Source organism: Pseudopipra pipra, chromosome W (assembly GCF_036250125.1).
Source record: "Pseudopipra pipra isolate bDixPip1 chromosome W, bDixPip1.hap1, whole genome shotgun sequence".
Classification (NCBI taxonomy): Eukaryota; Metazoa; Chordata; class Aves; order Passeriformes; family Pipridae; genus Pseudopipra; species Pseudopipra pipra.
Window position 1 is genome coordinate 65,924,267 of NC_087580.1, and position 14,581 is coordinate 65,938,847.

A 14,581-nucleotide genomic window follows, 5' to 3' on the forward strand; every position below is an offset into this window, starting at 1 on the left:
GGCCTCCCTCCCGACCCGACCGTCCCACGCCCCCCGAGGGATTCCGCGCGGAGTGCCGTGCCCCGCCGCTGCCCGGGCCGGCCGCGGGTCGCGGGTCGCGGGTCGCGGGTCGCGGGTCGCGGGTCGCGGGTCGCGGGTCGCGGGTCGCGGGTCGCGGGTCGCGGGTCGCGGGTCGCGGGTCGCGGGTCGCGGGTCGCGGGTCGCGGCGGGCCGGGGGCGGGCGCTGCGGGCCGTGTGGAGTGTGACAGACTGTGAAATGGGGCGTCGCCGCGCGGCTGCGCCGCACCTGGGCCCTTCAGCTGTGATTGATCGCGCCGCTCATGTGGAAGGGGCCCATCTGCTCCGCTCCGCTCCGCTCTCCCTCCCTCCCCGCGCCGCCGCTCCGCTCCGCGCCCGGCCCGCGCCCGCCCCGGCCCCGCGCCCCGCGCTGCCGGCCCGGCCCCGCGACTCTTACTGCGGCGGGGAGCTCTCTGTCCCCGCGCCAGCGCTTAATTAAAACCGCTGACATCATGGCGGTATAATTAAGCGTGGCATTAATTAAGCTGGAATAACGATTTTTTTTTTTATTAAGAGCTCCGCTTGCGACGACGACAAAAAAAAAAATCCCAAATAATTCCGCGTAAAAGCGGGAGAAAGCCATCCCACCGCCGCCGCTCCCGCGCCGGGGAAGGACGCCCTTCGGGGGGCTCGCCTCGGCGTTTGCGGGGACAGTCGGGGGGTTGTCGCCTTTTTGCCTATTTTTTCTGCTTTTGCCCCAAAAGTGCTGATCGGCTCCTGGCATTCTGATGGCTAATTATGCATCGGAGAGCTTCGACAGCTGCATTCATCATCATAAAATGTAATAATTAATGACATTCCAACAAAGAAAAATATGCAAATGAGCGCTCATTAGCATTTTCATATTCAGCTTTGATAATGCTTTTGCTGACAAGGTTGTAATTAATGAAAATTCATGTCGCAGTCAGGAGATTGGATCGGTTTCATTCCGCTCACAATTCCCAAATGCTTGCATTATGGAAAATCGGCGGCTCTGCCAACTTTTTCAGGGAAGGGAAAAAAACACAACACACACACACACACTAAAAGCACCAGATGCAAATGAAGGGGAGGGAGCCGTTAACTCCTTCCAGCCCTGGCCCCCTCCCAAAAAAACAGGGAAGAAAAACAACCCCGGCAGGAATACGGGAATTGCAGGAAAACTTTTCCTCCCCTTTATTTTCCCTTTGGTTCTCCCTGTGTGCGAGTGAACTGGGAGGGAACGAGGTGCTGCCGGTGTGTTCTCTCCTGGCCTTATCCAGTTCATTCCCGGGTGCATCCAAGGGTTCCTCATGCCTGGACAGATCCGTCGGCATCGCTGGGGTGGTGGCTCGGTGTGGGGAGCAGGATCTGGCCGTGATCCTGCTGTTCCTTGGGATGGCATCTGGGACAGGATCCGGCCGTGATCCTGCTGTTCCTTGGTTCAGGATCCATCCATGCTCCTGTTCCCTGGGACAGGGTTCGGCCCCAGCTGCTCCTGCTCCTTATTTCTGGCATTCCCAGCCCTTCCTCTGCCCTTTGGTTCCTTACAGGGACTCCAAGAATTCCACCTTTTGCCCCGTCCTGCTCTTGGTGGGGCTGTGTCAGGAAAATGCCGTGGGCTCCCCAAGGTCCTCTGGTGCCAACACAATTCCAAAGGAAAAGAAAGCAACAGGGAATTGCAATTCCCGGTGTTGGGATTGTTTGTATTTATTATTCCCTCCCAAACCAGTATCTGTGTGAGAATGGGAAGCATGAGGAGGAAAAAGGTGACGCTGCTCACAGGGATGAGCCGCCTGATCCAGAGCAATTCCACCATTCCCAGTTCCAGGAAGAGCTCTTTCCCATCGATTCGAACATCAATTCTGCCCAAACAATTCCATTTTTAAGCACTTTTTAATCTCAAACTTTAGAACTTGATTTATATTTGAATATCAAAGAATTCGGGAGGTTTAAATGATCCGGGTTTATTTTTCTGGGATAATTTCCCTTTGGATGGGCAGAATGCCCAGGCAGATGGTGCAGTGGCACCTGTAAACAATCGGAATGGAGCCGTTCATCCCGGCATTTCTCGGCGCTTTTTCATTCCCTTCCATACAATAAAACTGGGATTGGGTCCTTTTTTCCCCAAAATTCATGTTTTGGGCTCAGGAATAAAAATCTGGGATTAGGAAAAATCTGGGATTAAAAAACCCTGGGAATGAGGAGGGATAAAATAAGTCAAATCCACATTTAATTGTCTCCACACAAAATGGTTTCATTTTAAAAATTCCAGATTTGGGTAAAAAATCAGAATCAACCAAGAAATTTCCCCCCAAATCCTTATTTTATAAAGAATATATTTGCAGAGGTTGTTCCTTTGCCATTGGAAACTGGGAATGATTCTGCTAAGACACATTTCCTATAAAATCCAATTGATCCTTGTTTTCTACCAGGAATTTGGGTTTGCCTTGTGAGGGGCTGGATAGATGGAAATAGTCCCTTTGAGCAGGAGTAAGGTGAGGAATATTTGGATTTAAAAGCTCCAAAAAACCTGGGAATACAATATCCAACCTCAATAAATATCCCACAAGCTCCTTACGAAATATATCCTTAAAAATTAATGTATTATTGGTGGTTTTCCTTGGGAAGAGCTGAACCAAAAATATGATTATTTAATTTGATTTAATTTATAGGGAATGGGTAGCAATGGGGTCTGGAATGGGATGAGGCCTGAGAGAGAGGTGGCAGAATTTAGGGGTGGTTTCCAAGGGGAAAAGGGAATATAATGGATTAAAGGAATAGAATAAATATAAATGAAGTGAAATAATTGGGTAATTTTGATAATACTTGGGGGAGTGAAGCCCATTCCCAGCCCCATCCCGGCAGGCTGTGGGATTCCCATGGGATCCAGTGCTTTAGCAGGGAAGAAGAGGGAATTATCCCAGGTTTTTCCAAACCCTGGTAAAGGATAAATCCCCTGGACTGTCTCCTTAATAAGAAAACAAAGAATAATTCCAATTTTTCCCTTTTTAATTTGTTTTCCCTTCTTTTTCAACATCTTTTATTAAAATCATGGATGAAGGAAAATAAATCCTTCCCTAAAGTTTTTATCTCCTTAATGGCTCAGAAAACAGGGAATTTGGGAAATAAACCCCGGCCACAATTCCCAATTTTCTAATAAAATGTGGAAGTTCAGCCCTGGATTTAGCAGCTCCTTGGGTTTTCCATTTAATCAGGAATTCAGCAGCGATCAGGATTGATAGTGGCATCTCCAAGCTTTATTCCAAGGGTGAGTTCAGCTGGATTCCTCTTTCCCGCTCCCATTTCTGCTCCATGGAATCCATGGCTATGGATAACCAGTGAAATATCCTGGTGCAGTGAGTTTATTCCATGATGCTGTAAGAATTAGGATATTCCACAAACCCCTAAAAATTCCCTATTAAAGGAAACAGCCATTCCAACCATTTTTCTTCCCAGTGGCTCAGGGATGCCAGGAATGTTTGCAGGAGCCAAATAATTGGGATGTGCCCAATTAAACAAGAAATGGTTTAAAAGCTGCGTCCTGGGAGGATTCCCTGGAATTTTTTGGGGGGAAAACCAGTGGAATTGCAACCCAAAATAAAGCCATCTGAAATTTTCAACATTCCAAAGGAAGGTGGGGTCGCTCCATTCCTGCCTCTGCATCCAGGAGGTTTTCCCATGGGAGAGCCAAGGGCGTCCCCGATCCCAGATCAAATCCAACAGTGTTGTCCCCAAAATATTTTGCTTCTTCTTTTCTTGTAAGGAATAGCAACCAACAAATAAATCCATTATTCTGGAATATTAAATTCTCCCATCTACCCAAATTCCTATTGGAAAAATTCCTTAAGGAATGAGAGTAATTGTTTAATAAACTTTTAATCAATATTCAATAATTATTCATTAAAGTGACTGTTATTCCTATTAATGATTTTTAAAATCCCAATCTCCTGACATAAATTCTGATTATAACTTGAATTTCCACATCAGCTGGGAATGGGCTTTCCTGGGAATCCTGTGAGGCAGTACAACCAAGGTTCTCCAGGAAGCAATTCCCAATATTCCCCAGAACCTTCCTGCTCCTCCCAGTGTTGGCCCTGGAAGGGAATCCTGGCAAAATCCAGGTGCAATGCAAGAACTTTGGGAATGTAAGCCTTAAAAACAGTGGGAAAATCAATCCTGAAGCAGCTTCTGGAAGTCCTTCCATCCTCTCACGGAACAGATTCCCCGCAGGGAATTCTGGAAACCCTAGCTCCTGTTTTCAGCACCAAATGATTTCAGGACTTCATTACAGGCAGCTCATTTGCATATTCCCCCCTGCTAATTGATACCTTTGTTATTTGTGTGATCCGGGATCCATCTCCATAGGGGAGGGTCAGCCAGTATTCCCAGGCCATGCCGAGCAGGAGTTGGGAAACCTCATCAATACCTGGGATTTGGGCTCTTTGGGAGACAGGCGGTGACTAGAAAGGGCTCATTTGCATATTTGATTGTTCAGGATTTGATAATCAATCCCCCTGTGGAAACTGGCGTCCCTGGGACGACATTCCTGGTGGCGCCTCATCCCCACGGAACAGGAGTTTGGGGCTGTTTCCTTCTGTTTTGCTGGCTTTATTTTTTCCTTGGCCTTTAGGAATGGAATCCTGGAATGGGTCGGGTTGGAAGGGCCTTGAAGCTCCTCCCACTCCAGCCCTGCCATGGAAGGAACACCTTCTATGGACCGGGGTGCTCGGAGACGTTTGTTATCCTTGTTATCCTTGGGCTTGTGGCTGTTAATAACGGGAATGTCCCGGAGTTAGCCAATTCCCAGGCAGAGCCATTCCTGGCATGGGAATTTGGTGCACCTAAACCCCGGAATCTGGGGACAAAATTCTTGTGGGGGCCCGAAAGCACTTGGAAAACACGGGAAGGCCTCCCCAGTCTCCCGAATGGAATGCGAGTCCATCCAGGGAAAGTCGTGAGTGCGACTCCTTAATTGTGATGCATTTGCCGAGTTTCCCGGCTCCGGCGTCGGCCCCGCTCCGGTGCCATATGGTCTCCCATGGAACATTTAACTTGTCAGATATAATGGATTGTCCTGGAAGCAGATTTTCGCTCGGAGCACTCGGCTCCTCTCTTGCATTTCCCCTGGAGCTCCGGGGCCGCGGGATGAGGGATTGGGCCGGAGCCGCCGAGCGGAGCCGCGCGCTCCTTCCCCCGGAGAGGGTGACCTATATGGCAGGAACGTTCCCGGCACTCTGCCGGCCGCTGCCCTGCCGGGCGGGATGTCACGGCCGCTCCGTCCGTCCGGGCCTGACAGACTGTGCCACTGGGGCGGGGGAGAGGGCTCGGGAACAGGGAAGCCTCGGCATTCCCGCTCCGGCACCAGGAGGCTCCCCGTGACCTCCACGGAATGGAGCTGCCTCCAAGGAGACCTTGGGAATCGAGGGCAGCTTCCAGGGATACTGCAACCTAAATGACAGGGATATTGTGGGATAAGGAGCTCTGTGGGGTAAAGGGCTGTGGGTGTGGGAGCGATTCCGTGGATAGGGAATCACTCACAGGAGTTCCGGGGTTGGAAGAGGCAGTGGATGAGTCTCCTTGGTGCTTCAGAGAACCATGGAATGCTTTGAGATAGAAGGGATTTTAAGGGTCATCTCATTCCATGGGCAGGGACACCTCTCACTATCCCAGGTTATTCCAACCTGACCTTGGACACTTCCAGGGATCCAGGGGCAGCCACAGCTTCTCTGGGAATTCCATCCCAGCCCCTCCTCACCCTCCAAGCCAGGAATTCCCTCTCAATATCCCATCTAAACCAGTGGGAAGCCATTCCCTGTGTCCTGCCCCTCCATCCCTTATCCCAAGTCGTCTCCAGCTCTCCTGGAGCCCCTGTAGGCCCTGGAATTTGCTCCAAGGTCTCCCCGGATCCTTCTCTATGAGCAGTTTCTATGGAGTCTCAGCCCAGATCATTCCCAAATTCTCTGGGAATTCTCTGTCCGTTCCCACATGTGCGGGCCTGGTGAGGGGGTGCGTGCCCTCCACTGGCATTCCTGACCGGGCACTCTTGGGAATCTCAGCCTGTTCTTTGGGGTTTATCCCACCATTCCAGCTGCTTTCCCAGCCCCTGGGAAGCTTGGGGTTTGTGCTGTCCCTTGAGCTGATCCATATGATCCCAGATGTTGGGTTTTAAAGGCAAAATGATAACAAAAACCAATCCCATGTTTTTGAAACTTGACTTTTATAGATTGAAAACTATTAGAAATAAATAGGATTTGTGTGGGAATGACAAACTGAGGCTTTAATCTCCACATGAGCATAATTTCCATTTTTATAGGAATGTCTCTTTCCTTCTCTGCTGTGAGGATTTTGCTGTGGGTGCTGAGGTCCCTGGGATCATGGAATCCTGGAATGGTTTGGGTTGGAAGGAACCCTCTCATTCCAAGCTCCTGCCATGGGCATGGAATCTTCCCTTGGAAAAGCTCCCTGGCCCTTCTGTACCATCCTAAATACACCAAAATCTTGAGGTTGCACCTCTCTGGTCCCTTTGGGAAAGAATTTCCCTGGTTGTCATGAGAAGGTGTTGATCCCAAATCTGTTCCAGGAGGTCTGTATCCATGGTCACATCCAGTGGGGTTGGCTTGGGAATCAACCCTTCCAGGCAGGCCTGGCTTACAGAGCCGAGCTTTGGAGCCCAGACTGGAGCTGGAGGAGGGTTTATCCTGCCCTCTCCATTCCATGCCTTTGGATCCTTATCTTCCTTGTTTTAAAGGATCCTGGTGGAATCTCAGTTTTCCAGCTATGGGATAACGATCTCCTGAGCTAAGGCGGAGGGTTAGTGCTGTATCCCAGTCTCCTCTTGGAGACTCAGCTGGGATAAACTCATATCCACTCAATCCCTAAATGTTCCTTCAGGGCTGGAATGTCATTCCAATATGCTTTTGTCTGGGATTTTTATGGAACCTTGCTCCTTTTTTATAATTTTCATTCTTTACTATTAAATAGCCCTTTGGATTTTTATTATATTCCCTTTCCTGACACCTCTCTCCCTCCCAGCCCATTTGCCCTGATATATCCCAGGAATAAGAAGGATAAACCACTATGAATATGTTTTCCTGGAATTTTCCTCCTCCCTCCGCCTGTTTCCAGGTGTTCAGGCCGAGATGATCCTCATGATCTCCTCCTGCCTGGAATTCCACACCAAGGAGGAAGAGGAGACTAAAGGTGTTTAGGGAGTGACTCCAAATGAAGGATTGTCTCCCAGAATTCTCCTTCCCATCGTGGAATCTCAGATTCATGAGGCCCTTGGGGTGGCCTCGGGCCCTGTGGCTCCGAGGAATCTTTAGGGCTTCCCCACCTCCTTAAATATCCCTCTTTTTCCATCAGAGTGGGAAGAAACCGTCAGTTTGTTCCAGCAAATCCCTAATTTAATTAGGGAAGTTCATTATTCCGCTCTCAATTAGTGCCTGGATTTGATATGCAGTTTATTAATCCCTGAAATCCCTGGAATATTATGGATTGGTTGTCGAACTGTGGGACTAAAGGACAGTTTAATATAAATCTGGGAGAATCTGCTCCTCCACATTCCCTGTTTATATCATCATTTCTACAATTCCAAGGCCAGTTTTGCCACTTACTTAGTTTGAAAAGCACACGGAGAAATCCCAGATTTCCCTATAACCGGCACCGGGATTGGATCAATTAAAGAAATCCAGGGAGCAATTTGCCTTGGTCTTTTGGTTTGGATTCCCTATTTCAGGAATTTTGGATTCCCTGTTTCAGGAATTGTGGGCAGTGCTAAAAAATCTTAGTCTGGAATTTTCCTGGAGTGAGGAACAAGCACAGGAGGGGTTGTGGAGGTCGGGCCCATCCCTGTCCTTGAATTCCATGGGCCAGGCAAAGCTGGTTGGTCTCATATTTATGGATAGACAGGGATCCATGGATGTTGTATGTACAAGGAAGGAATTTTGGGATGTTGGAGAATTAACTTTCCCTGTTTAAGCAGTGAGTCGGTGTTGAAGCCCCCCTTCCACCCCGGCATTCCCTGCTTTCGGTTCACACTGTAGCTTTATTGTCCCATGGGTTTCGGGATTTGATTTCCTTGGAATTTTGTCCCTTTGTCCTGCCTTTGGCTGTGGCATCGGAATGGCTCTGCCAGACGCCTCCGTGTTTCCTGGGCATCAGGAAAGGGCCAAATTCCTCATTCCCAGTAAAAACATCCCATTCCCCTCGTGCTGTGCTGAATTCCCACTGAAATCCTCAGGATTGATGCCTTCCCTGAGCTTCGTGTCCGGTGTGTGGATCCTGTGGATCAGACCCCATGGGGTTCCTGTTGTTTCATGCCCATTGTCTCAATCTTTGCCCCAAATCCATGAGATTTCTCCCGGATTTATTGCTGGGGCTGGATAACCCGGCTCAGGCTTAGCCGAGCCAGGCTTACCGGCCCCTAAACCCCAGGAGAGCAGGAACAACACGTGGCCCCCCGGCTGCTCCGAGGGGACGATGCCACGGGCTCCCTGTGCCTGTGCCAGCCCCGAGCCCGCGGGAGCTGCCCCGGGATCCGCCGGGAGCCTCCGGAGCCGCTCGGAACGGCGAGCGGAGCACAGAGGGGCCGAGCCCCAGCCAGCTGTCAGTCCTGGTGCCAGGAATGCTGCTGCTTCCAGTAGGACTCCAAAAAAATTCCACTCACGGGAAGCTGTTTCCTATTGATTTTATTTCCCCCCCCTCCCCTTTTTTTTCCTTTTTCCTCTTTTTTCCCCTTTTTTTCCGCCCTTTCCCCCCCTTTTTCGCCGTTTTTGCCCCCCTTTTTTTTCCAGTATTTTTTTCCCCCTTTCTCTTTTAAAGAACAGAATATTCCAAAGTTGTGGAAAAATAGGAAAACTCTGCGCTGGCTCCTCTGCTGAGAACATGGGTGGGATATTTGGAATTCTGATTCCATTTATAATTCCATTTTTAATAGGAAGCCCTTGGGAAGGTGTCCACAGAGAGGGCAGGACATATAGAAATTGTATTTACAGATATAAATTATATTGATATAAAATGGTATTTGATATCTAGTTTATATTTCTCTAGCTATATTTCTCCATGGGTGAGGTGCTCACAGGTATTGGATAAATGGCCTAAAATTCCCACTTATTTCAAGGAGGTTTTCCTTGGGTAATTCCTAACTCCCTACAATTTTCAAGTTGATTTTTCTGCTGAAATGAGGCAGGGTTTTAATCTCTCAGGAAAACAAATTCCTCTTTTTTTGATGGATAACCTGGCAGTGAGCGGAGCCCATCCCGGTGGCAGGAAATCTGGGATGCGGAGATGTTCACTCTGCATCTCCTGCAGCCCAGCTTCAGAAAATCTGGGATGCAAAGCCAGGGATTGAGGTAGAATTCAGCTGTTTGATGCTTCCCACAAATTCCCTGTGCTCCAGCCAGCAGCACCTGTGTGTCCATTCCCGGGGGTCTGGGGAGTTCATCCCGTTCTCCCTTTGCTCAGGAGCTCATCCCAAATATTTCCCAGCTCCGTGGTGCTTAACTCCTGGTCTGATTTTGGAATTCCTCTTTAATTTGGCATTAAATTTGTCTTTAATTTGTGTTTAATTTGCCGGTGAAGGGAATCGATAGGGCTCCGTTCCCGGTTGAGTGTTGGAAATCGGAGGGAATGATCCTTAACTATCCAAAATGCTGAAAATCCAGGGATAAAATAACAAATACATTTAAGCAAAATCTATTTGGAATCATTAAAATTCCAATGCCTGATAAAAGGCCTATTTTTGTTGTCCCCAGCCAGGTTTTCCTGCCTGACCAAGCCTCAAATCCCAAATTAAAATATTGCAGTGGAATTCTTCCCTTAAAAATTATTTTCAATATGAAATCAAGGGAAATATTGAATTAAAATATTTGAGAGAATTAATTTCCCTTCCTTTTCTCTGCTTATGGAAGAGTTGCCTCGTCCCTCTCATCCTGCTTCCCAGCAAACAGCCAAGGTGCCCTTTCTCCAGGGCAGGGATTGGGATGACTTGCATTTATCCTTTGGAAGTTACTTCTATTTCCTCCTGGATTTAATCAGTTTTTCCAAGCCCACCGTGGTTCGAGTGGCTCTTTATGGATTTATGGAATGATTTGGACCGGGCTGCTTTTGTAACAAAAGCACACAAGGAAAATTTCGTGAGAAAGGGGTTCCAGGAAGAGAAGGCAGCTTTTTTCCCGGAGGTATTTAGGGAGCAGGGAGTCGCAATTCCGAGTGTGCCAGGCAAGCGGGAGCGGCTCGGAGTTCTCCCTTTGTCTGTGCCGTGATTGGCATTGTGGCCATTCACTGAACATCCCGAGATTCCCCCCACGCTCCGGCGCTTCCCTGCCTTCCCCAAACCCACCCAAACTTCCTCCCCGTGCCGGCCAACTTCCAAGCAGAGCTTTGTTCCCCCAGCCCCAGATCCTCCGGAGCGCCGAGCCGGGAATTCTCAGCACGTTGGCACAGCTAAAAATCCACCCCGGCCCTTCTCCCCCTTCCACCCAGGCGATTTTCCCCCCATGGCATGGGGTTTTTTTCCCAAATCCGGCGAGTGGGGCCTTTTCTCCGGGAAAACGCGGCCGTGGCCGCTCAGCCAGGAAAAGCGGGAGCGCAGAATGCTCCGCTCCTGCCTCTTTTGAGGAGTTTTAGCCATGGGGCTTTGGCACTGCCACCCTTGTCTTTGTGCCAAAAAATATCCGCAGCGGCTGCCGCATTCTAGTACTGGAGGCTTGGCTCGAAAATTCCGCAGTGGATGCGGCGGGAAGCCACGGCGCTGAACGCTTTGCTTTCCCCCGAACCCTCCCGCAGCCGGCGGGGCACCTGCACCTTCCGCCTTCCCGACCCTCGGAAAACGCTGAATTCCCGGGAAACGGGGGCAAATTGAGGAGCGGCTTTTCTCGCCCGAGCTGTCATTGTTTAAAGAGCCGGGTGTTGTCACAGGGCTTTTGGGATGTGCCGCGGGAGCGACAGGAGCGGAGGTAATTGGGAATGGATAATTTATAGGGGAAGATGTTCCCCCTCGGCCCACCGGGAATGGTTTGATGGTTACGGGTGAGGGGAAAATCCTCAAACTCTCCACAAACTCTCCACACAACCTCCACACAGAATCCACACAAAATCTCCACAGAATCCCCACAGAATCTCCACAAAATCCCCACAGAATCCCCACAGAATCTGCAGCCGGGCTTTTTAACAGTTCCCGGAGTTCTGCCCGGGTGTGGGGTGTGGAGGAGGTGGCTTTTGGGAAGCTCCCAGCGGCCGCCTCAAAACTCGCTCCGGAGCTCCGGAGCGCCGGGTTCGGTGGGAGAAGCGGCCGCTGGAGATGAAATCTTTCCCGAGGAGCACAAGCCTAAAAAAAAAAAAAGCCAAGTCAATCTCCCGCTGGCTGCGGAGCCGCTTTGGTACCTCGGAGCCTTCGACAGAGCCCTGGCCGGGTGCCCATTGATGTCATGGAAACACTCAAATTACCGGGAATGATTCACGTCTCCGGCGGTCCCTGTTCCTCCCCCACGCGGGCGCAGCGCGGCCGAGCCCTGACAACTTGTAATTTGCGGGGGGTTTATTTTGGTGCCGGGGTAAATATTTCTGCCCAAACTCAAATTAAGCCGCGGCTGAGACGATGGCAAAGGGGCTCCTCAGGTGCTCCCGCTCGCTCCCCTCAGCCCTTGGTTCCTTTTGGGAATTTTTTGTCCCCCCAGTCCCTGCCGCTCATTGTTCCCAAAGACTTCCCGGCCCTCTCGGGGCGATGGGAAGTGGACGTGGATTGAACTGTCCCATCTTGGTGTTGAACTCGTGGATTCCCTGTTTGGATTTCATTGTGGTTTCAATCCTGACTTAGGTCCGGTATTCCCGAGCGGAGGGTTATCCGTGATCTTTGAATACCCAGCTCCGAGTCCTTCCCAAAGTTAGGCCTAATCCCCCATCCATCACAGCAATACTTGGGAGATGCTCGGGTATTTTATATGGAAAACAACAAAACCGAGGAAGAAACAAAAGACTCCAGAGACTTAAATTGGGATGGGGAGAAGGAATTTTGATTCCAAGCCACTTGGAATAACCAAACTGTGTCCACAAAGGGCCCTCAGAGCTGGTGGATGGATACTAAAGGCTCCTGGAGTTGGGATGTGGCCACTGATTTCGGGAATGATTTCAGTGAGCCCCAGCAGCCTTTGTCTGACAGTCTGCCTCGCCTTGGCTTCTTTATGGAATGTGGCTGGGATTGGGAATACGGAGCCCGGCAGCAAACCCGGCTCCTGGGTACAGAGTGTCACCAGGAATCACAGGGAGCATCCGCTCCTTCGTGCCGGGTGCTGCACACGGGGCTTTGCTGCCCCAGCCTCGGAACACAGGGAATTTCGGGGGGGATTTTTCCTGCCTCCTGCATGTTTTGTCAGCGGTGCCTCCCCCCTTCCCCTGCTGGGCTTCTCCTCTCCCAAAGGGTGCTCTTTCCCTGGCAATGTGTTTGGGATCAGCTCTCTTGCCTGCTCTTTGTCTGGGAGCACGTGGGGCGCTGCTGCTTAGCCACCACTTGGTGCTTGGCACAAACCTCCTCTTCTCTCCCTCCCTTCGCCCCTTTGATCCCAGAGAATCCCCCTTGCTGCCCTCTGGAAAAGCGGCACGGCTGAGGCTGCGAGTCAGGCTCTGGGATGGGAGCATTCAAAGCTTCCTGGGAAAAAGGAGAGGGAAGAAAAAAGGGGCTTGGAGCGGGCACAGAGATCCCCACTCGGCTCCTGGCCCTTCTGGCAAATTCCCAATGCCCAATCCGTGTCTCTTTCCCAGGTGGATCATGAGAGAATTTTCTCCTGGGAAAGAGTAGGGAAGCATATCCCCAGCAGCTCCTGGAAGCTGGGAGAGCTGGGAGGTGGGAATGTCTGCTGCCTGGGTGGGAGATCGGCTCCCACCTTCATCCAGCCCGTGGAATCCCATCAAATCCCAGGTCCAGGAGCAGCACAGCCAGGATTAGGAAGCTTAATTCCCATCACCATCACCAGGAAGTTTAATTCCCATCCCATCCATCCCAGCAGGAAAACTGTGAATCCCTTTCTGTGCATTCCAGTGGCAGCAGTGCCTGGTTTATCCATGGAATATATATAAATACACATGGAATCGGCATTGGGAAAATGGGATGAGCGTCACCTAAAGCACTTGGAGAAGCTTTGTGTGTGTTCCTGTGCTATCTGTGTATTTACCTGGATTTTCCCTCTCTTCCCAGGTAAAACAGAACGAGGTTCCTACTCATCATACGGACGAGATTCCAACTTACAGGGCTGCCACCAGGTAAGTGCGAATCTGCTTGGAAATTCCCACTGGAAAGCTCCTTCCTGAGCTTTTCCAGCCAGGATACAGCTCCTGGAGGCTCGACTTGGCTTGACCTCCTCCCACCCCAGTCAGGGCTGCTGGGAGGCATTCCTTGTGTCCAAAATCCCAGCCTTGGGAATGCCACCAGTGGGAAGAGCTGGTGTTGACTCGTGGCTGCTCCCCAAATCCCGCTTTCCCTGGGATCTGGGGCAATGCCGTGTGCACACGAGGTTGGAAATACGATTTGCTGTCCCTTTTTGTTTGGGAATCGCTTTTGGCCGGGAGTCAAGGCCAGCAGGCGAACGGCAAAGCCGCCCCATGGGAGCTCGGGAAAGAGGGAGGAGTTCCAGGGAATGCTACAATTCCAGTGTAACACAAAGGTATGGCGTGTGTGCCTCTGCCTCCCTGCACTCGGAATTCACATCTTTTCAAGTCTCCGGAGGAATTCCCGGCCTAAAAACACTCTCTGTGGCCAAATTCCCGGCTTTGTTCCCAGCCAGTCGGGTTTTTCTAAGGACACTTTCTCTCCTCATTCCAAGAACAGTGTTAATGGTGGGGTTTAATCCCTCTGCTCCTTCCTTTCCCTTTTCCGAAGGGTGGCAGCTTTAGAAGAGTATCTGAGGGATTTAATGGCTTCCTTAATATTCCAGGCTTTATAGGCTTCAAATTCACCCGGGAGAACTCAGAGCAGGTGCCAAAATGGGGATATTTTAGGCTTGATCCCCGCTTTCCGTGTTCCTTGGGAATGTGGGGAAAGGGTCTATCCTTGTGTTTTCAGGATGAGGCAATTTGAGGAATTCCTCGGGAATTCCTGGGTGTGTCAGGCTGTTGTGTGACCATTCCCACCACATTCCTGAGTGCCAGGCTGGCACTGGGAGAGTTGGAAGGGAAGGGAAGGCGTGGAAGGGGCTGCCCAGGGAATGGTGGAGTCCCCATCCCTGGGACTGTTCCCCAGATGTGTGGACGTGGATCACAGGTGACTGTGGATGGTTGGACTTGATCACAGAGGGGTTTTCCAAGCTAAATAATTCCATGATTACAATGGTGCTGGGCCTTGCTTAGGTGGGATCACACATCCTCAATTCCCTGGGGAAAAAGCTGGAATGATGTGGTTGGGGTTTGTTCACTCCAATAACTCGCTTTCCTCGTGTTTTGATGGCAAAATTCCTGTCAGGATCATCCTTCTCCTTCATTTTCCCTTCTGAGGTAAAAACCAGCCCAAAGCTGCGTGCAGGGATAAAATAATGGGATTTGGGGAGCCACAAAGGCTGTTCCAAGGGCAGGTTGG

General features: G+C 50.5%; 1 protein-coding gene across 16 annotated transcripts in view; it reads left to right on the forward strand.

Annotated features, from left to right (window-relative positions):
* The window catches only part of LOC135404371 (transcription factor 4), a 121,563-nt gene that overhangs the window by 49,958 nt on the left and 57,024 nt on the right, over positions 1 to 14,581 (forward strand). For all 16 annotated transcript variants that reach the window (XM_064639095.1, XM_064639093.1, XM_064639092.1 and 13 more), the window contains one exon: positions 13,208 to 13,272. In XM_064639095.1, the coding sequence (XP_064495165.1) occupies positions 13,208 to 13,272 (65 nt within the window). The remainder of the gene's footprint in view (positions 1 to 13,207; positions 13,273 to 14,581) is intronic.